General features: G+C 63.4%; 1 protein-coding gene across 2 annotated transcripts in view; it reads right to left on the bottom strand.

The window, feature by feature from the left end:
- Positions 1-21,639, bottom strand: part of KIF1A (kinesin family member 1A) — a 69,053-nt gene that overhangs the window by 9,912 nt on the left and 37,502 nt on the right. For both annotated transcript variants that reach the window (XM_022568171.3, XM_022568169.3), the window contains 13 exons: positions 21,477-21,595; positions 19,176-19,261; positions 18,323-18,461; positions 17,959-18,127; positions 17,735-17,825; positions 16,271-16,389; positions 15,247-15,302; positions 13,696-13,804; positions 13,378-13,444; positions 13,196-13,280; positions 10,470-10,575; positions 1,242-1,356; positions 155-288 (listed from right to left, as the gene is read on the bottom strand). In XM_022568171.3, the coding sequence (XP_022423879.1) occupies positions 155-288; positions 1,242-1,356; positions 10,470-10,575; positions 13,196-13,280; positions 13,378-13,444; positions 13,696-13,804; positions 15,247-15,302; positions 16,271-16,389; positions 17,735-17,825; positions 17,959-18,127; positions 18,323-18,461; positions 19,176-19,261; positions 21,477-21,595 (1,395 nt within the window). The remainder of the gene's footprint in view (positions 1-154; positions 289-1,241; positions 1,357-10,469; positions 10,576-13,195; positions 13,281-13,377; positions 13,445-13,695; positions 13,805-15,246; positions 15,303-16,270; positions 16,390-17,734; positions 17,826-17,958; positions 18,128-18,322; positions 18,462-19,175; positions 19,262-21,476; positions 21,596-21,639) is intronic.

Raw genomic sequence — 21,639 nt, 5'->3', positions numbered from 1 at the left:
GAGTGAGATGGACCCCAGAGCCGGAGGCCCGACGGGACCGGGCCAGGTCCTCCGTCTCATGGGCCAGCCGGCCCGGAGTGCACCACGTGACATACTGCTCCGTGCAGAGCCCAGTCTGGTACTCGCTGCGCCCAGGGCGCCACTGCAGGCTCACCTCTCCGAGGCCCGCAGGCTCCCGCTGCCGAACAGGTTACGGATGGAGCGCGAGGCCGGCAGCTTGGCATCGCGGGAGTAGAAGACCATGCAGAAGTCCTTGGTGATGACGGCCGGCTGTGTGCAGTTCTCCATCTGCGGAGGGCAGGGAGGGGCTCGTACCCAAGGACACCCCAGGGGGCTCGGCTCCAGCCGCACCTAGCCATCTCCCCCTCGGGGCACAAGAGCCTCCGCGCCGAACCACAGCCAAGCGGGAGAGACAGTGGGGCACCCACTGCCGGGGGCCAGTGTCCGTGCAGGGGCCCCAAGTGTCCCGGACACGGGCCTCAGCTGCCTCACCATTAAATCGGGGTGACACACTCCCCAAAAAGTTTGTGAGGATCTGACCAGACCCTGTCTGTGCACCCACAGTTTAACTCTCAAACGCCACAGGAAATGACTGCACAGCGAGCGAGGTGCTGTCTTAAACAGCCGGTTCTTTGGTTTTCCCGAAGCTCCGGGATAACTGCTGACAAAGCTGGCGCCTTGCCTGGGCAAAGCCCTGCAAGTGTTTTCTCAGCCTGAGCAAACCTCATCCCGTGGGGCAGTCACGCAGGTAGGTCCCCATATTACAGCTGGAGTGGTTAGGCTCTAGGGGGGTGGATGCCTTCGTCTCTGCCATCCCACTGGCTGCCGACCCCAAGCCCCCGCCCCCATTCCTCAGCACTGTGCACAGCAAGAAACGCCCACGCCCCCAGCCTCCTCCTGTGCTTCAAAGGAGGTCACGGCCTGAGACCCTGGGGAGGGGGAATGCGAGGCTTCTGCTTTTGTGCCGCCTGGAAGATAGATGCAATGTCTGGCGGTGCTGCAGCCATCTTGCAACCCCAAGGACAAACTCATACACTAAAGGTAGCAGCGTTAGTTAACTGCGAGCACAGCCATTAAAAGTACATAGATTTAATTCAAGGACTTAAGAAGGCTTCTGAGAAGAGAATAGGGTTGACTGGGTTTGTCCAGGGCTAACAAGCACCCTCACTGCCCCTTGGCAAGCAGCTCAGGCTTGGGGGACGGGTGATTTTGGTGGAGTGCCCTGGGGGCAGGTTTCTTGCCTCAACGTAAGCAGAGAGGGTCATGTAGATCTTCTCTCGGTAAGGGGTGACCCGGTTCAGCAGGAGGGAGTTGTGCATGGAGCTGTCCCACGCAGCCTCAAACTGGTAAAAGGTCCTGGACGGAACAGAGACAAGGTAGAAGGTCGGATGTGGCTTGCTCTTGGTGGGGGTGGGGACATGCAGACGGACAGACACAGACAGACAGACGTGTGGGCCACCTGCAGGGAGAGCCGCTGGGGCCACAGGTCAGAGGCCCAGGTGTTGGTGTCCAGGGAGGATGGAGCCCTCCTTACTCAGGACCATGCCAGGTGGGGGACTCAGGCGCCCCCCAGGGTGAGTGCGGAGCCCTCTCAGCTCCACCCTGGGGGAGGGGGAGAGGGGTCCCCTGGAGCTGAGGCAGGAGTGAGAGGATGGAGAGGGGAGGAGAGGAAAGGGGAGGGGGCTGTGACAAAGGGGAGGGAGGGTGAGAGGAGGGGGAAAGGGGGCAGAGGCGACGGTGGTGGTGGGGAGACCATGGGAAGGGGTGCCCAACTCCACCCAGTCTCGGCCTGAGTAAGGAGGCACCCTGGCCTCTCCCTGGACTCAAAGGGAGCCCACCCGGCTTTGCCAACACTCTCCATGGCCATCTCCTCCACCAACCGACTCGTCCTTGGGGGAGGATGCTGGGGGTGAAAACCGGGGTGGCCCCTCTCCCAGACGGCATGGCCTCCGCCCACCTCAGCCAGGCCCCGTGGAAAGGCAGGGCCCCACGTAGCACAGAGCAGGCAGTGGTGGTTTCTTCCTGTCCCCAGTCTCTAACCCGGAAAGTAATGACCAGTGCGTGAGCCAGGGGCCAGGAAACCCCTCTGAGGGCAGCTCAGGGCAGGCCCAGGGCCCAGACAATTTGGTGGCCTCCAGGGCAGAGTATTCTGTTATACGACAGCTTCCGTTTTCGACCATCTGATGGCAGAGCTCCTAAACTCTTGCCTCAGGCCGGGTGCGTGTTTGGAGGACCCTCGTATCTGAGCTGGGGCTTTGCCTCAAGGCACAATGTGGCCGCTCTGTGGGCCCTGGCAGCCCCCAGCCTCACCCGGTTTCCGTCCAAGCATCCTCACACAGACACAGCTGAGAAACGCATCACCACAAGCGGCCCGCCACAGCACGCGCCCTGACACGGCCCGGCCCCTGCGGAGGAGCCGGGCCCACCCGGCAATGCAGAGGGAAGAGGAGGGAAGCCGCGGAGGGGCAGGAACAGCGCCACGGCCACCCCCGCTCTCCATGGCGCAGTCCAGGGGCGCGGGAGAAGCAGCGGGACAGGGCAGGGCCACTGCCGGACACGTCACTGAGGAGAAAGTTCCAGAGGCAGGACGTGAGGACAATGGGGTAACCAGAGAATGGGCAGAGAGAGAGGGGAGACACCGGAGGAGAAAGGAAATTGAAAGTCAGAAGAGGACAGACTGAGCGAGCGCGGAAGAGAAAAGTGAGCTGTACCTAGTGTCATTTCCGAACGAAACGCTAAAGGCGGTGGCAGCCAGGACACACACGTACACACACAGAAGAAATTCACATGTCAGAACGAGCACCGTCACCCGGCCAGGTACCAGCTAACTGATACGGAGCAGGCGGGGCTGTGCCACACCAGCCGTGGAGCTGCTGACTGCCGTCTCGTGGGGCCCAGACGCCCCAGCCCGGGGAACTGCAGACACCCCTTTCCCTGTGTCCACAGGGAGAGCCTTGGGTCCACCTCCAGCAGGACCAGCTGGGCACACCTGGAGCTGCCACCCAGACCCAGAGGGATGCCCTCTGTCCCAGGGGTCCCCAAATGCCCCAGGTCTGCAGACAGAGCCAGAGGCCCGCTGCAGCGCAGCTCAGAACAAATGCGCCCCCGCCCCCCGACCCCGACAGCCCAGCTCCAAATGCCACTTCACAGCACGTGACCTCGGGCTGACAGCAGACATCTCTGTGCCCTGCTTCCTGGACCAATGACGGGCAGTCACTGCCCCGCCTCATTGAGACGTCCTGTGGGTTAAGTAAGCTGGTGAGGAGCTGAGGACAGGCCTGGAAGGCATTATTGTTATTACAAGTCCTCTCCCCAGGAGGCCCAACCGCACCCTGAGGCCCCGGCCCTGGCAGGCTGGCCAGCCCAAAGCCTCCCACTGGCCCAGGGCCTGGCTCAGCGCTGCCACCTCTGTCCACCTGCCTAAAATGTCGCTACAGGACGCTGCCGGCTTCCTTCCCACCGCAAGTGCTCGGGGCGTGAGGACCCAGCCCAGCCCAGCAGGGCAGGAGGGCGGCAGCCCACCGACATGGGACCCAAGCAGCCACCCTGGGCAGGGTGTCACATGGCAGGAAACTAAGACCCAGCGGGCTGAGAGGGAGCCACGGTGCATCCAGGAGGTGCCTGGCCTGCGGGGAGACCACGCCAGGACCCAACTCATGAGCAGCCCCAGCGGACCCTCTGGGGTCAGGTCACCCGGAAGGGCGCCCCTCCCCTGTGGCTTCCCTCACCCTACCTGAGCGAAGTCCAGTCAGCCCCCCAGGTACACTTTCAAGGGGAATGTGTGGCCCAGACTTGGGGTCCCTGGGCCCGCAGCATCGGCACCACCGGGAACTGATCAGAAATGCAGATTCCGGGGCCCCCGCACTCACGGAAGCAGGAACGCTGGGGCGGGGCCACCTTAAGGGCAGAGCGTCAGAGCTTCACCGTCGGCTCAGCACCGTCACACTGTGGACCCTCTGCATCCAGCCCATTCTGGGGAAAGTGGCCAGTCCCTCCCTCCAGCGAGGCCGTGCCAGGCTCCACCATGGATCCTGGTCCTTCGCCCTTCCATCTGCGTGCTGTGCCCTGGGACCCCGTTGTAAAGAAAGGGGCTGCAGGCAGGCCAGCCTGCACCCACAGCAGAGCCCCGGGGGGGTTCCTGCAGGGCCCCCAGCCGAACAGAAAATGCCCATCAACACAGTCCCTCTGCAGCAGAGTGGGGACCCAGCATGGAGAAGTCCCCCCCTCAGACACCTCCGGTCCACTTCCAGGAGCCTCCGGCTGACATCCTGACTCCAAGCGAGCCTTCCAAGCCTGGCAGGGAGGGGTTCCTGGACGAGGAGGCCTGTCTGGCGGCTCTCCTCCAGCCAAAGGGGTCAGGCAGCAGGCCCCGGAAACAGAACCACCCCAAATTAGCTCTGGGACGAGAGCGTGATGCTCAAACAAGCGAGGACCCACATGGGGAAAACTTGAAAACTCAGTTAAAAAGTTTTGTAGACGAAGAAAATGCCACATGTTGTAAACATCTTTTCTGTCCTGCCACAATCAGGCTGCAGCTGTTTCGTTTTCCCCGGGGTTGGTGGAACGGGAACCCGTATTGGCCCTGCCTGTGAGCATGTGTGGGTCCGCGGGAGGCCCTGGGCTGCCCGGGTGGGAGGTGATGGAATCTCAGGGCTCTCGACACGAGCACCTGGTCATTCTGTATGAGCCTCTACCACTCCTGCTGCCGACGGCCCATCAGAGCTCGTTTAGACAACTTCTGACATGCGTCACAGTCATCGTGTGCCAACAGGCCGGCATGGCGGGCATCCTAAGGCGAATGGGTCTGCCGAGAATCTGGAAATTAAACCCCACGCTCGAGGTTTCAACCTGAAACTCGTTATGCTCTGGGAACTATGTTTCTCGAAAGAGTGTCACACTTGCAGGAGTGGCCCAGGTTCTTGGGGGTGGTAATCTGATGGGCAGGCTTCCAGGACTGAGCCCCCGGACTGCAACCAGGGCAGCTCTCCTGTCCCGTGGGGACCGTGATCCCAAGACGTGCCCACACGGCTAAGAGCACGGGAACGGCCTCGAACCTCAGGAATTCTGCTGTGTCTGGATGCCACACGTGCTCGGCCAAGTGGCATCACCCACCACGCAGAGCGAGCTCTTAGACCAGAGGGACACAGGGGATGGAGGATCGAGGGGATGAGGGGACAAGCGAACCCCCGAGCCAGGCTTTGAGCTTCCTGGGGACAGACTGTTCCTGTCTTAGTCTTTAATCCCCCTTTCTAACACCCCAAAGAACGTGGCTCACATGTGACAGATGAATGAATAAGTGAGTGAGGGTCATGGCCCCATAAATGGCGCAGCATGGCAGGACAGAAGGGGAAACTCAACAAGATCCCACAACTGGGCCCTTCCGGGGAGGCTGGAGTAGCCTTTGGGGCACCTGGGCCACCTGTTTGGGGAAATCAGATCCCGCGCCTGGTGGGATGGTGGGAGTCACCGTGCACTGCCAGTGTCCCCCAGCCTTCTCCTCAACACCTCTGTGCTTTAAAGGGTCATGAGGACCCTTTCTACTCCAGGCAGGTGGAAACCCGAGCCCTGGGCAGGAGCGTGAGCTGGGGTAAGATGTGCGGACAGCGTGGAAGGTCTGACCCAACTCTTCATGGGTCACAGGCTGTGTCACAACCCCTCTTGCGTGTCTCGGGGTCTCCGCAAGGTGGGCGTGAGTCCCTGGTATTTAAGTGGGGCTCCTTCGGCAAAATTGGAGCGGTTAGGAAAAAAAAAACAGGCTTTTGCTCAGGAGGTATGTGTTTTAAATTAATTACGAGTATTTTAAATTAAATACTAACAAGGTAGTAGTGAAAATAACCACACAACTTACATTAATAAAGTTCCACACGCAAGACCCCTGCTAAGAGCTTTTCATGTTCATCTCATTTAACATCACAACCTCAGGCAGGCCCTAATAAAATCCCCATCCTGAGGCGGAAAGAAACCAAGGTTCCAGAAGATTCTGCCACTTGTCCACATTCACAGCCAGGCTGGCCCAGCCCAGTCGGTACAGCCCCCAGTCCCCACCCCACTCCAGATGGGATGGGTGGGGGTCACCATGCACTGCCAGTGTCCCCAGTACTGGGGACTCTGCTTGTCCCCAGTACCACCCACCACAGTGGTTTCCTGCCCCGCAAAACACAGCCCCGTGAAGGAGGCACTAGCCTGAGTCTTGGGGTGCTGGTCCCTCACCCCTCTGAGCACCCTAAGCCTCCTCTTCGGGCCAAGTCCACTGGGGGCCGATAAGCCCACCCCTGAAACTGGGGGCTGGGGCCCCCTGCTCAGGTGCAGGGGTGAGGTCCTCCTGAGGTCTAGGGGCTGGCGAAGGAGGCCCTGCCGGGAAGGAGGGGCTCCCCCTTCCTTTCCTGGTGCCATGTCTCCTCCTGGCCCGAGGGTATGTTTCCATTTTACCCAGAACCCTCCTGGAGGCATGAGGTATTTGTAGGGGGGTGTCCAGGACCAGCCTGAACACCCTCTATCATGCTGGGCTGGTTGTGGAAACGCAAACTTGAACAGAATGCCCACACACCCCCACGCGATCGTACTGATGGGCCTGGAAGTTTCCACTCATCAGGGAAACAGCCCCTACATCGGGCCCCCTGCAGGGATGAACCCGAGCCGATGGGATCCCGCCCCAGAGCCTTCTGAGATCCGGCAGACTTCCATCTCCAGGACCAGCTGGTAAGCTGCCACCTCCAGCAAGCCCTCCGGGCTGCCCGAGAGGCAGGTCCCTGCTCTGGGCTCTGCAGGGCTGTGACCCTCCCCTGGTACAGAGTCCACTGCCGTTTTCTCCTTGACCAGGTCTCGGCCGCACCCAGCTGCGTGTCCCCAGGGAGGGCAAGGATCTGCTCCTGGAGTGGGTGCATACGTCCTCGGGCACACCCCGACAGGAACCACAGTCTGCTCACTGCCCCAGGGGGGCCTCAGCTACAACTGCCCGGGGCACATTCACAGTGACCATCTGTCCTGACACACCACACCCATGACCTGACAAAGACACAGCCTCCGAAGGTCCTGTTGTGCCCCCAACCTGGTCCTTGGGCTCCCCCCTCATAAAGGGGCAGGCACCACCCCGTTCCCCTCCCTGCAGCTTAAAGCCTCAAACATCGGCACTGGAAGCCTTCCTGCCGCTCCTTTCATCCTTCAAAACAGTGACCCCCAGGGCCACCAAGCTCTGGCCACAATCCACAGAGACCCATGAGCTGCCCACCCCAGCTTGGCCCCCAGAAGCCTCTCCCTCACATCCTGCCCAGCCTGGCAAGACAGTTACGGCCTTGACCCTCCGCTCAGAACAGACTAGAGTCTCACGGACAAAGTCTGAATTAGGGACCGTGAGGCTGTCCACCCCCAGGGTCTCAAGGACCCTGCACCCAGTCACCACGCGCCAGGGCCTCACTCGAGTCGGGAGGGATCTGCTGTCCCCGGCCTAGGAGCCCGTGCCTCAGGGGGTTGGACCTGGGGCCACCCGAGCGCGTCCAGAGCCTGGGCCCACCCACCTACTTCCAAAAGGGTGTGCGGTGGCCACGGCAGGAGCACGGCTGGAGCCACCTGCCTGGCCAGTCAAGGGGCTCGCACCCAGGCCTGGGAAGCATAGAGCGAGGAGATCTCAGCCGGGCTGCTCCTGTCTACGGCCCCTCCCCCCTCCCTCCCTCTTTTCTCTTTCACTTTGCGGGGAGTGGGCCTGGCCGGCCAGCCTGCATGCGGGTGCTCCCGCTGGGGTGCAGGGACGGGCAAGGCTCAGGGGTGGGGTGGGGGGGAGGGGAGCAGGAAGTCAGCCAGTGTCTACCGAGGGCAGGAAACTACCAAAGCAGCCAAAATCAAGAGTGGGGGCAGAAGGGACTCAGCCAAGGGAGGGTGACGGGGAAGGAAGCAGTAGGAAGAGAAAAATACAAAAGGAAATAAAATGAAAGGAGAAGATGGGAGAGACGGGAGGGAGAGGTGAGCAAGTGTGGAAGGAATCCAAAAAGCGGAAATGAAATCTCAGGGCTGCAGGGGTGGGAGGCGAGGCTGGAAGGAGACCAAGGGGCGCAAATGGTACCTAGGCATGTCCGAATCAAGAAACTGCCTGCAAAACACAAACAATCACAGGTTAGTGAGGGGCGGGGCGGCGCGGAGAGAAGCCGTCCGCTGCCACAGGCCCCCTCTGAGCTGGGGAGGCTGCAAAGCGCGGGGCCTTTGAGCGGGGAGGAGGCTGAGGCCGCGGCAAAGCGGGTGGGCAGCTGAGGCTCCGAGGCCCAAGCAGACCTGGGTCTCTGAGCCTCAGCATCTCTGGGGGCAGAAGGGCCTGCCGGGTCCCCCGCAGAGCAGCCGGGCCGTCAGCCACCGTCCAGGGAAGATGAGGGCCCTCGGGAGGAGCTGCCGGCCTGGTCAGCTAAGCCTCAGAATGTCTCCTGCCGGGGGCCACCCCCCGAGGAGCGTCCCTGAGATTTTCCAGGCTGGGCTGGGGTCGGGGCAGTCCTGGGGCCGTACGGCACGGGCAGAAGCCAAGCAGGGGCCAAAGCAGCTACGGGCAAGGACTACAGCCCCAGCCCAAGGACGTCCTTGAGCCGTGAGGGCCCGGACCGGCCCAGAGCTGGCCGGCCTCACTGCCCACAGCCCCCAGGGAACAGGACAGAGCCCATCAGCGATGGGTCCTCTGGCCTCCAGGAACAGGGAGAACCTCTTTAGCCAAAGCCCCACTGACCCGAGGTCCAGCCAGGAGCAGCTGTCCCCTCCGCTGCCTGGGGACTGAGCCCAGGACGAGGTCCCCCTGTGCCCTGCAGCAGCCGTGCTGGCCGGAGGACGGGAACCCAGAAACGCAGTCTCCCTCCTCAGAGCAGGGAGACCGTGTAGGGCGGGAGGCCCAGAGGCACCCCCGCCCCCTTCTCTCCCCCCCCACCCTTTCTTGCCCCAAGAATCTAGGAATTGCCGAGGCAAAGGAAGGGTCAGAGGTCAGGGGAATGCTGGGGTCATTCTCCAGGTCCAAAGCGGCACTCAGCATGGCAGACAGAGCCCTCCCGGGCCCCACCTCCCCCGGGGTCCCCACCCCACCCCGGGGTCCCCACCCCTGACGGCCTGGGCACAGCGGCCCGTGTCCCTGCAGGCAGCCCGTGCGGGTGGGTGCCAGGCCCTCTCTGCCGTGTCCCCAGGGTGTGTTCTCATGGCGACAGGCCCCCCCGCACTGTGCCTCACTGGCCCCTGCCCCGAGGTAAGCCCCGCCTGCCTGTCATGGTGTCCCCCGCCCCTGTGAGAACACCCCCCAGCATTCTTCACCCAACCCCTCCCCGCTCTGGACATGAGTGCAAGGTGAGTTTCTTCTGGAAGGTTCTGGGGCAGGGCTGGAACCAGAGCCACACCTGCCCCTGTCGGAGTCTCTGCCCCCACCCCCCCAAGCTGCCCACACCAAGGGATGGTTCCCTACAGCCCACTCTCCAGGGAGTCTATAAAGAAAGCGAGCTCCGTCTGGTCCCAGGACTCTTTATCCTTATGGATCCAGTTCTCCCTGCACGTGTGGGGTGCCCGCACTCTGCTCTGAGCACACCCAGCCCTCAAGACATCTTTCCTGCAAACAGAGCCGCAGAAGCCCGCGGAGACGCCCATGGCTCGAGCTCAGGGTCAGCTCTCGGCTTCTTCCTCCTGGGCCAGGTCGAGCCCTTGGGACTCGGGAGCACCCTCCCCATGTCCCCGAAGCCCCAGAAAGCAGCACCTCAGACACAGCCAAGCCCTCCGACCTTCCCCCCCCGGGAGGGCGGCTCTCAGTCATGAGCTGCCTGCCCCGGCCTGGCCCCCACAGGCCTCCGCCTCACATCCCCGCCCGGCCTGGCAAACCCCAACAGGCCTGCTTTGTCAGGGGCTGCCGGGGGGCCACATCCACCCACCCTGATGCGGTCAAGCTCAGACTGCCCAGGTTGCAGAGATCTCGGCCATCACCTGGGAGCTTGGAAAGGAACAGCCCAGTGACGAGGAGCGTGGGCTAAGCTGTGCCGCTGGGCAGACCTCCACCCCGGGACGCCAGACTGCCGACCCAGCTCAACCCTGAACTCCTCCAGGACCCTCGGCCCCAGCACTCCTGCCAGAGGGTACAGACTTGCCCGCAGCGGTGTGGTTGGGAAATCCAACCTGTTTGTCCGCCCCATGCCTCCCACTGCCCCATCCCGCCCACCCACCCACGAAACTCCCAAGGACAGGACCCAGCTCATCCGCCGGCAACTCCCACGCGGCCCCTCCGTGGGGTGACCGAGTGAGCCAGAGACAGGATGGTGCGCAGACAATCCTGCCAGGGGAAGTCGCGGCCACAGGCACCCCTCCCTGCACCCCTTCCTGGAGGGCTCAGAAAGGAGGGCTTGGAAAGCTTTGGGCCCTTTGTGGCCAGGGGGGCCAAGTGAATGAGCTGAGAACGCACCCTGGGTTCTGATGCAGACCCTCCTCCAGGGAGTTGGGAGCAGCCCTGCCGCCGCCCCCAGGGGACTCACCGGTCGTCCTGGGCCGGGTAGATGTATCCAGACGAGAGGATGTTGAGGGACAAGATGTTGGGGTCAATCAAGGACTCGTCGGTTTCCGGGGTGTTTCGGATGCGACCTACAGGAAAGGGGACAGGACGCGTGTCACTGCCCAGGAGGGCAGGTGGGGGGCTGGGTCCCTGCTCTCCGCCTCTACCTGGGCCGGAGCTTCCACCTGTGAGGCCACATCATGTGGCTCCCCACGTGGCCACAAGAGCACCTGACAAAAGGCAACACCGGGGGTGTGGGGGACAGGGAGGCCCACACGGGGTCTGCACCTGCATGTGTGCCACCTGTCAGTGGGCGTCCTGCCATCTTTCCCTGCAGCCTAAGTTCTGAGTTTCTTAGTCTTTCAGCCATCGATAACTCTCGCAGTATCTCCCCCACCCCAACTGATAGATGCCAATCCCTCAGCCTAGAACTCATAGGCTCTCCTACCTGCTGGAAAAGGAAATCTTAGCAAGATGAGAAGGAGAAAATGTTCCCTTTTCTCTTTACACTTAAAAAAAGGAAAAAAGAAAGAAAAGAAACACTATGTGCGTCAAAAATCTCCCCCTGTAAGAAGCATCTCCAACAGAGCCCTCTAGGGCGCCCGCACTTGGGTGGGGGGCGGGAGTGACTCTGTAAACGGCACCAGAACCGCTATGAGTCAGAACTCCCTCCTGGTGGTTTCAGTAATAATTTCGTGCCTTGTAGAGATCCTTAAATTCACTGCTCTGCTTCCTCGAGGAATAAACAAATACTGACTTTTCTTTGTTAAGCCAGAAAGGAATCCCTGGCCTCTCCCCTCCTCCCCGCCCCCCATGCAGAGATGAAATAAGACCCAGCACCAGGACAGAATTCTGAGCCCACACACTGGGGCTCCACTTCCTGGAAGCCTCTAGCAACATTTGAGCTCTGGGAGAAGGCAGGTGTGGGCCTCCAGCCACGTGTCCCCGAAGGGTGTGTCCCCCATGGCTGGAGGCTAAGGCAGGGGAGGGCCAAACGGCCCCTGCTGGGGCAGCTCAGCTGCAGGAAGAGACCTGGCCCGTGTGCCAGCCTCACCCCTCCTCACCCCCCGGGGGTGGGCTTCAGCGGAGGCTCTTCGGAGGGACTCTGTCGGCTCAGAGTCTGCCCAGGGCTCCACCTGCAAAACTGATGCCCTCGGAGCCCCGGTCAGGCCGAGACGTCCACTCACAGGTCTGCGAGGTTGATGTAGCCCAGAGCGGCAAAGCCCAAACCCCTTAGCCCAAGAGTGGGGGCCTTGGTGTTCCTGCCAGCATCTCCCCGAATCCCCTTCAATAGCACCCTTATCCCCTCACCACACACATAGGCGAACACCCCTGTCTGCATTTTCAAATGGGATGTGGCCCGGAGAGCAGAGAGAAAGGTGGGATCCCGGGACCAGGGCCTGGCTCCCCAAGGCCAGCGAGGGTACAGCCTCTGTGCAGACACAGGGGTGCTGGTCACTATCCTAGGGATGAGGGTGATGGGGTGGGGCGTCAGGGAGAGGTTCCACCAGGACCAGAGCCGGGTCAGTAGGTGGTGTAGACCCTTCCCTCTGGGCAGAACAGGCTCGGGGTGACGGCGGCATCATTTCCCACCCAGGTGTAGTACATCCGCTAGCGAGTTGGGTGTCTGCTCCATCTTTCTCTTGAAATTGATGCAGAGTTTTTAGATTCACCCTAAACAACATCTGAAATGGGGGTGTGTGTGCTTGTTCTACTATTTTTCTGATTTGTGTGAAAATAGATACGAAACGTCTAAAATAAAAGCGTTTGTCCTGGAGCCCCCAGAACCTCCCTGCCCACAATCCTGCACTTCGGGTGCAGGACGATGGGTCCCTTGTCACAGTCCTGTTACTACACCCTCAGAACCCCCCCCCACAAGCCCCAGGGACACTGCCCTGGAGCTGTTGCCCACCAGCCACAGCAATGCCCCAGGGTGGGCCCACCACGGGGCCCTCAGCTCCAGGCCAGGGTGGCGTGGGCAGCTTCATGCTGACGACACGCTGGAATGGACAGTGGTCCCTATCCTTGAATGGAAACTGGGAAGACAAATTCTTTACAAAGAATCAGCAAAGGAAATGTTTCCAGTAGATGAAAGAGTTCAGGACATGAAGTTACAGAAGGAAAGCGTCTAAGCTCCTGGGTGATCTCTGTAAGTTGAACTGTGTCTCCCCAAAAAGACGTGTTGCAGCCCTGACCCCCAGAACTTTATTTGGAAATAGGACCTTGGCAGACGTGATCAGTCGAGATGCTATCACACTGGAGTCAGGTGGGCCGTCATCTAAGTATCTAGGCCCTGTGAAGACGGAGGACGGGGGTGATGTGTCTACAAGCCGAGGATTCCCTACAAACCACCAGAAGCTGGAAGAGGCAAGAAAGGATTCTCCCCTGAGGTTGCAGAGGCAGCGTGGCCCCTGCTGACACCTTTATCACAGGACTTGTGCCTCCAGAACTGGGACAGGATACGTTTCTGTGGTTTTAAGCCGCCAGTTTTCGGTGCTTTGTTACGGCAGCCCTAGCAAGCTAGTACAGTGATTAAATAGAAACCTGGACTCATCACCTGAGGCCAAGCCCTTCTTTTCAGGTGAGGGGCTGAGGCACACAGCAACAGGGGCAGAGCCGCGGTTAGAACCCAGGCGTCTGGCCAGGGCCCGGGGTGAGGGGGGTGGTCTGTGCTCTTCCCCCGAGCCCCCCCCCCCCCGCAACACTCACCCACGACCAGCTCTCGCACTTCCTTCCAGTGAATGTGGCTGCCTGTCTCATGCAGCAGGGTCACGGTTATCCGTCTCTGGATGCCCTGCGAGGCACCAGGAGAGAAGACACAGTCAGATGGCCTGGGGTCCCTGGGGGCGGGGGGGCGCTCGAGGCCGGTGGGAGCAGCAAGCGCTTCGCACCTGGTGAAGCAGGAAGGTCCCCATGCACGGCATCCCGCCACGGTGGTCCACCACTGCAGGGATGTAACTGGGAGAGAGATGTGAGAGCTGAGGGCCGTGCCCCTCCTCCCTGCCCCCCACCCACAGCACACACACCCGGCCCCCAGGAGCAGAAGGGGTGAAAACAGGAAAACAGATCAAAGGTGGGGTGGCCCGCTTCAGGGAGACCAGAGTGCCACCACGTGCCACCTGGCCCAGCCCCCGGACCCCTCCCTGCTCCACAACCCCAGAGGACCCCAGCCCATCCCCAGCGTGGGCTGCACCAGCCTTGGGACTTACTCGCCATTGGCCTCCAGCTCGCAGATCTCGAAGTAGACCAGCAGGTCGTACTTGCAGTGGCAGGGCCCGGGGCAGGGCCGCGTCAGCGTGCTGAGCTTGGTGGCGGGCACTGGGGGCGACGGGGGAGAAGCACACACTGGTGGGAAACTGAGAAGCCACGTGCCGAGGGCGCGCTCAGAGGGGAGGCCAGGGAGGGGACACCTCAGAAGCAGTGAGGTCGTTGCCCTCCAAGATAAAGCACCAGCGGACCCCTCCCCAGGGCCCAGGGTACACCCTGCTCTGGGTACCGATGGGCCTGGGAACAGACATGACCGTGGGCCTCTCTGTGCCCCGCGGGAGGAGCGCTCAGCCACGCGCACCTGGCACAGGCTCTGCAGAGGGTGGTACTTGAGCCACACAGAAGCAGCAGGACGGAGGAGCCCTGCTTGCTCGGAGGCCACACAACCCGCCCAGGACCCTCTGCTACACCACCCTCACCCCAGCCGCCACACCAGCCCGAGCACCTGCCTCCAGCTCAAGGGGCCCCGGCCCTCGGCTCCCACTGCCCTCCACAGCCCCTCCTCCATCAAGTCCCACCTGAGCCCCACCGCTCCACCACAAATGTGCATCTGGGTGTCCCCCTGGAGGCTGCAGGGAAGGCTGAACAGCCCAGGAAACACAAGGGGCCAACCTAAGACCCACAGAGAGGCCAAGAATAATGTCCACAAGTGGTCCGCAGGCCTGGAGGGGCTGGCGTGCGTCCCCCTGCGGCGCCCTCAGTCCGCAGACCACCATCTTACGGGGACTCGGGGGCGGGTACGCAAGGGTCACCGCGGACGTGGCCCAGGAAGCAGCAGACGCACCTCCTGCACGGCCCCTCTCGGGCACCCATGCCGGCGACAACGCCCCCCGACCTCAAGGCGGGTTCCTGGGCTGTGAGGGCCTCGGCTGCACTGCCCGCCCCCGTGCTGACGCTCCAGCCTTCTAGAGACTGTGTCCCTGGACTTCAGCTCTTGTCGTGAGGGCAGGAAAAAACCCTATAACCCCTTTTAACTAAAACCCAACCGATCTCAAGAGCTCTTGCTCCACCCACCTGCTCCCGGGGAGGGGCTCTGGGCGCCAGGCAAGGGTGCTGACCGTCCAGGGACCCCACTGGCCTGGCCACCACCAGCCTCAGCCTCCTGTGGACCAGCTTCCGGGTCTGCCTTCCACCCCAAACCTCATCCATCCTGCGAGGTTCAGCTCAGATGTCCCTGCCCCGCTGAAGCCCCTGGCCCCCCACTGTCGGCTCCGGGCAGCCTCACGGGACTCCGGGCAGGCACCACCTCACCGTTGCCCTGCTGCCCTGTGCATGCCGAGGGGTAAAGGACGTCCCTGTACCTTCGCCCTGTGCCCCCCGCTCCAGTGTGAGCCCCTTACGCCATGGGGACCCCATGAGGCCCAGCAGGGGCAGGGTGGCCCCAGGAGGCCGGGAGAGCACTGCCCCATCACCAGGACTGCGCTCGGCCTTGGAGGGGCCGCCTACACGGGCACCCACTTGCCCAGGCGTGCACCCAGGAGGGCCCCGCCTACCTGGCTTGGACAGTGGCATGACCCGTGGGAAATGGCGGCGCGAGGGCCTCAGGGGGCTGTGGGGACAGAAGCACCAGTGTGAGGTGACCAGAGACTGGTGTCTGCAGGCTCCCAAGGTGGAGCAGGCAGCCGAGGGCAGGGGCTGGCCGGGGAGGCTAGCAGGCTGCTGGCGCCAAGCCCGCGTCTCCCTCCTTCCCTCCCTCCCTCCCTCCCTCCCACAGGGCCCGGGGAAGGCCCGGTCTCAGGCCCTCCACCAGCTCGGAGCGAGAGGGGGGCCCCTCAGGACCCTAGAGCCCACCTGGGAGGCCCCACGAGGCCCCGAGAACCGGGGCAAGGGCCAGGGGCTCCCGGGACAGGGCTCCTTTGGCACTCCCAAGGACCGACAAGGCTCCTGGGGCCAAATGCCCCGAAACCACCTCCTCCCTGGGCCCTCTCTTTCCCCGACACCCCAGATGCTTTGCTCTGGGTTCCTCATGTCAGCTGAGAGGGGAGATGGAGGTGGCAACAGGGGGTCCCACTGCCCCTGACGCCTGTCGGCTATTCCCCCCACGCTCTGGGTGGGGTGGCCTCAGAGGGGACTCGCCCGACCCATAGAGTGAGCCCCCGGCAGGTTGCAGCAACGAGGGAGCAGACGAAGGGCCCTCGTTCAGTCTGCGGAGCTGAGGACTCAGGGACCCTTCAGCGGAGTTCTCGGGGGGCCACAGAAGCCGTCTCCCTGTGGGCCACCCCGGCCTCCTCCAGCCCAGCACCCGGCTCCTCTCGGCCCCAGTACGCGGTCCATGCCCAGCCTAGGCTGAAGTTCTGACAGCGACGGTCTTTAAGAAACCCCTCCTCAGTCCTCAGGGGTCATCTCTGACCCGCTCTGGGTCCTGCCGACCCGGGAAACCGGCCGCCATAGGCGGGGAGATAGGCGGTGGGAGGCGCACGGCTCTGCAGCCGCCACACCAGGCTTGTCCGGGGCACGGGCCGACCCTGCTGGCCAGGGGGTGGAGAGGCCCTGACCCCCCGACCCGGAGCCGCTGACCTGAGCACGTCCTTGCAGAGGGGCGGGAATGGGTGCTGCTGGTAGTGACCGAAGACCTCGAACACAATGGGCTGGCTCTTGATGTACTCGATGAAGGACCTGGTCACCTCCACTGCGATCTGGAGGGAGGTGTGGTCGAGGGGGAGAAGGAGAGGCACAGAGGTGAGCACTCAGCCCCCACAAAGGACTCGGCACTCCAGGCCCACATTGGAGACCCCCAGCCAGGCTGACCTGTGCCCACGAGGGGGGCAGTGCTCCTTGCCTAGGTCTGTCCAGCCCACCTCTCCTACTGTCACACTCCCAGTGGACAGGCCACCGGGCAGCAGCCCTAGGGCTCGCTCCGCAGGACAGATGGGGCTGGGGGCCACTAGGCTCAGCTGCTCCTTCAGAACACAGAGCTGGAGGAGGGGCCTCTGTGATCCGGTCTGACCCTTCTCGGGCCCTCGCCCACTCATCAAGAGTTGTGGGTTGAATTGTGTCCCCCCTGCTTCATAGGCTGAAGTCCTAACCGCCCCCCGCACGTATGTTTAGAGACAGGGTCTTCACAGAGGTGATCAAGTTAGAACGGGGCCCCAATCCAACATGACTGGTATCGTTGTAAGAAAGGGACATTTGGGCACAGGTACAGACGGAGAGGTGACGTGAGGACACAGGGAGAAGACGGCCGTCTATGAGCCAAGGACGGATCCTCCATCACAGCCTCAGAGGGAACAGCCCTGCCCACCTGGGTCTCGGGCTTCCAGCCTCCAGGGCCGAGAGCTGCTAAGTCTTTGTTGCTGAAGCCCCAGGGCGTGGGGCTCTGCTGGAGCAGCCAGGAAAGGAGTCCACCAAGCACACCTTCAGACCTGGCTGCATTTCCCTGCCTTAGAAACCACGGGAGCCCCTCTTCCCGAGGGTCAGGACAGGCTATAGCTCGCAAGGCCCTTCTGAGCAAGGCCTCTGTGCCTGTTTAGGCTACACACCCACAGCCGGGCAGCCAGGGTCAAACTCGCATTCCCTGGCCGGGCCCCTGAGGCCTCGCCACCCGACAGTTTCCGTCATGGCCCCATTTTCCTGCCTCACAGCAGCAAGTCCCTGCTCTCCCGAGAGCCTGGCTTGGAGACACTCCCCGGCCCGGAGCTCTCCTGGCCTCTCGGGCGTCTGCCCAGGCACCCTGCAGCTCTCTGCGTGCCCTGCCCTGGTCTCAGCCCCAGTGCCAGGCCAGGGTGGCCCCGCCGGGCACCCCAGACACTGCACGTCCACATCTGCCCAAGGCTCGCTGCAGGGAGCCCTCGGGGGCTCTGATCTGCCCCCACCCCCAGTCTTAAACCCACCAAGGCCCCCAGTGCCCAGGACAGGGCTGGTGCTCAGAGGAGGGAGAAGCAGTGTCAGAGAGAATGAAGCTCGCTCGGGGAGGCTGCACAAAGCCCCGGGCCCCAGGAGGGGCCGACCATGGCGGGGGAGAAGGGGGCTCTAGGGACGTACGTTCTGGACGTGGTAGAAGCCGAGCGGGGGCCCCCTCCCCGTGTTCTTCAGGGGCTCCGTAGAGAAGGCCTCGTCATGGCGATGGATGAAGCTGTGAATGGGGAGAAGTTTGGCGGGTGTGGGGCCTGGACACGGGGAGACCCACAGCCTCCCGGGGGTCACCAGGTGCCCCCCGCACCTTGCCGAGACCCACCCGCACAGCCCGGCCCCGGTACGAGACTCACTTGAACTGGCAGAAGATGTCGGCGTACTCGGCGGAGATGCTGGACGCCTGCAGGACGGTCACGCGGAAGGTGAAGGTGCTGCCCAGGCCAAGGTGGTCCAGGGCGGCGTCCAGGGGCCCGTCCAGGGCGGCTTTCTCGGGGCTGTCCAGGAGGCCCTCCGGGGTCACTGCTGCTGGGAGCCAAGGGCAGAGGGGCATGGCGGGACCTGAAGGGGCTAGAGCCCGGGCTCAAGGGCGGGGCCTCACCGCCTGTGCCGGCTAAGAGGCAGGGAGGGGGTGCGGGGGGCGGGGGCGAGGAGGAGCTCCAGGCCCTCGCGGGGTTGGGCCGTGTCCCAGAGCCTGTCCCAGCAGCCGCGGGGACCCACCTGAGCAGGTGTTGTTGTTGACCTCATCGGCCGAGGGCCCCGCGTCAGCACCCTGGCCCTGGCCCTCCACGATCCGCAGCTCCTCCTGGGAGGTCCCCGAGCGGGACATCCCCACCACGGGGCAGGACTCGGACTGGAACTGTGTGGGCAGGGGACACAGTCAGACAGAGCCGGCCTGGGTGCGGCCACTAGAGCCGCGTCGAGGACCCCGGGAGCCTCGTTCCAGGCCTACCCTGCCGTGGGCGGGCACCCACCTCCCCAGGCCTGTCTCCCATGCTGTCATGGCCTATATTAGCCTACCAAGTGGGAAAGGAAGGTGGGAAACGGTCTCTGGCCTTAAGTTCTGCTCCCTCTCCCCAGCCAGTACCCCTCCCGCAGCTCCTCCCCGCTACGGGCAGGATGCAGTGAGACTCTCCCACTGGCTTCCAGGGCCCTGGCCAGGTACACCGCCACCAGGTGCCCCCATAGCCTCTGCTGCCCCGTCCGTGCCCCCGCACTCTCTGCCTGATGCCCTCTGCCCCTCCTGTGCGTCCCCAGCACTGACGACCCCTCCGAGAGGGACCGCTGGGGGGCTCTGGGCCCAAGGCCTCAGAAGCACTGAGGTTCAGGGTGGGGCGGTGGGTGGCCGGGTGGTGTCAGGTTAGGAAAGGGCCTAGAGGAGAGAGGAGGAGCTGCCTGCTCCGGGAGGGCACCGAGCGGGACCCCCCTCCTCCGCCCTCTCGCCTGAGAACAGAAATGGGAGCCCTGGGAGGCAGACACTGTCTGCTGTTCCCCCGAGTAAGGCCCGGAGTGCTGAGGTCGGGCTGGAGGTCTGTCCAGTGGCGCCCATGGCTGCACCACCCCTGCGCGCTACCTTCTCAAAATGCTGGTCGTCGAAGGAGATTTTGGCGGTTCCCGACTGGCGGACGCCGGAGCCGTAATCAGGGGCCTCGTCGTCGGCTGAAGTGGGAGCGGAGCAGGTGGTCAGCGCCCAGCTGCCCCGGTGCGAGTGGCAGAGCTGCCCGGTGCGGGGAGGGCACGGGAACCAGGACGGGCTCTGGCCCACTTTGGGGGCAACCCCGACACCGTCAACTGGCTCTGGAAGAGTGAGGGCGCCGTCCCGGGCACACTGACCCCCAGCCTGTGCTAGCCCGGGGCCCAGAGGAGCCACGTCCTCGGCACGGCCTGCTCTGACGGGCCCGCGAACTCCACATTTTCAAAACAAAACCTTCAACCCCTGCCCCTCTCCCCCCCAGCCCCGCCCGCCCGCCCCCACCTGCCCTGGCCCAGACTCAGATGCTCCAGCAGAACCCAGGGATCCTCCGGACCCTACCTCCCCCTCAGCAGGGCCTGCCCCACCAGGTCCTCCTGGCTTCCTCTGGGAATCGCACCTGTCCCTCTGCCGCCACCGTCACCCATCTGGACACTCAGTGCCCCACACGCTCTCACACCCCCTCCTTCACAGCGTTTGGGGTTCCCCGCTGTGCTTGGGACAAAACCCTAACCCTCCTCCTGCTGCCTAAAGGACCCCAGATCTGACTTCCCACAGACTCCCTGGCCCCCAAGTCCAGCCACTCTGGCTAGATGCCACCCCAGCAGACTTCACAGACCCCAGGGGGCTCCAACCCTCTGTTCCGCGGCCTTGTCGGGGTGCTAACACCACCATGCTCTCCACCCTGGCTGCCCGAGGGGCCGTGGCTCTGTCCCACCATCACCCAGGGCCGGCCCAGGGCCTGTGCACAGCAGGGCTCCATGCTGGGAGACTGGATCAGCTGACCCCTGCCATGGTCGAGGGCAGGGGCAGGTGTGGCTTCTGAGACCATGAAACAGCACCCTGTGACTTTGTAAAGTTCCCTCTCCTTCACCACAGCCACTAGACAGGGGGTGCCAGGTGTGGCCCAAGCACAGACAGCGTCGACCTATAAAGCAGCCGGCTCAGTGGGATCCACTCACCAGGGCTGAGCGGGTCAGGAAGGGCCAAGGAAGAGCCCAGGGAGGACAGAGCCCCGGAGGTTGCAGGGGCAGCGTGCCCCGGGGGATGAGTGGCACTAGGTGCTCCCAGCATCCCTGTCACCTAGAGCCACCCTCCCCCCAGCCCAGGCTCCCCCTTCTCAGCTGGGTCCCCAGGGGCCTCGGCACCATGGTGACATGACTGGGAGGTGCGGAAAGAGCACCTGGAATGATGGGGTCGTGAGAATTTGGCGAGGGGGGACCAGACACCCAGAGTGGGGTCACGTGAGCTGCCCAGTGGGGGTACAGGCCACCCAGGTTGCTCACTCCGAGCCTCCCTGTCTCAGCCTGGAGACACTCCACTGCCACACACTCTGTCTGTCCTGCCCCGTTCTGGCCCCAAGGTGCCTGGGCTGCTGAGACGTGTAGAGGAAAGAGAGTCCTGTGGAGGCCCCGGGGGCCCGAGGGCAGAGAAGGGAGGAACGGCCGTTACAGTGCGAGCACCAGGCCCTCTGGCCGAGCGCGCCCACGTCTGTGTTCTCCAATGATCTCTCCGCACTCCTGCCTCTAGGAAGCTTCAAAGCGGACGCCATTCTCAAGGCAGCAAACCCAGGCTCAAAGGCCTGTGTGGCTGCCCACGGCCAGGAGGGGGTGCTGGGAAGGTGACTAGGCAGGGAGAGCGTATCTGCCTCTGCAGTGAGGGGGTCTGTATCGCCAGGCCCACGGTGGAGGGGGTGTTCATAGCCTCTGAGGACACAGGCCAGCACATGAGAGGTCAAGGGGTCCAAAGGGGGCAATGCTAGGGAGTCCGGAAAGGCTTGGGGGCTGCAGTGGGCAGGGCCGGAGCTATGGGCTGCAAGTCTGTGCGCCTGCCCTGGGGCAGAGATGGCGGTGGAGGGGGTGTGGCGGGGGGCACCTCTGCGCCAGGCTGGCTCCGTGGGTCCATCTGGGGCTGCCTGGTGGCAGGCCCGAGCCGGAGTGGGCTCAGACAGCCCTGGGCTCGGCCTACACAGCCCCAGAGGCCCCAGCCGACCAGGAAGAGTCCAGGAAGCTAGAGCCAGGAGCCGGGCAGCAGGGGCTTCTCCCACAGGGAGAAACAGAGGAGGCCGGGGGCCTGGGCGGGGCTAGATGCACGTGGACCACCATGCGAGGCCCGCAGAGGTCTCCCCACCCAGGGGCCCCATCAGTGAAGGGACAGAGCCAGCCCGGGCCGCCCCGCACGCACCTGAGATGGCCTGGACGGCCACGCGGAGAAAGCCCTTCACCTCGCCCTTCTCACTGACGATGGCCACACGGTGCACCAGGGGCACGGGGTACAGCAGGTTGCTCAGGTACACGAAGGCCCTGGGGGAGGCAGAGGCCGCGGTCAGGGCCAGCCCGCTGTGCGC

This window comes from Delphinapterus leucas, chromosome 8 (assembly GCF_059928025.1).
Source record: "Delphinapterus leucas isolate spDelLeu-1000000601 "Yukka" chromosome 8, BTC_Dleu_Yukka2, whole genome shotgun sequence".
NCBI classification, from domain to species: Eukaryota; Metazoa; Chordata; class Mammalia; order Artiodactyla; family Monodontidae; genus Delphinapterus; species Delphinapterus leucas.
Note: the sequence above shows the minus strand (reverse complement) of the source record. Positions and strands in the feature narration are given on the sequence as shown.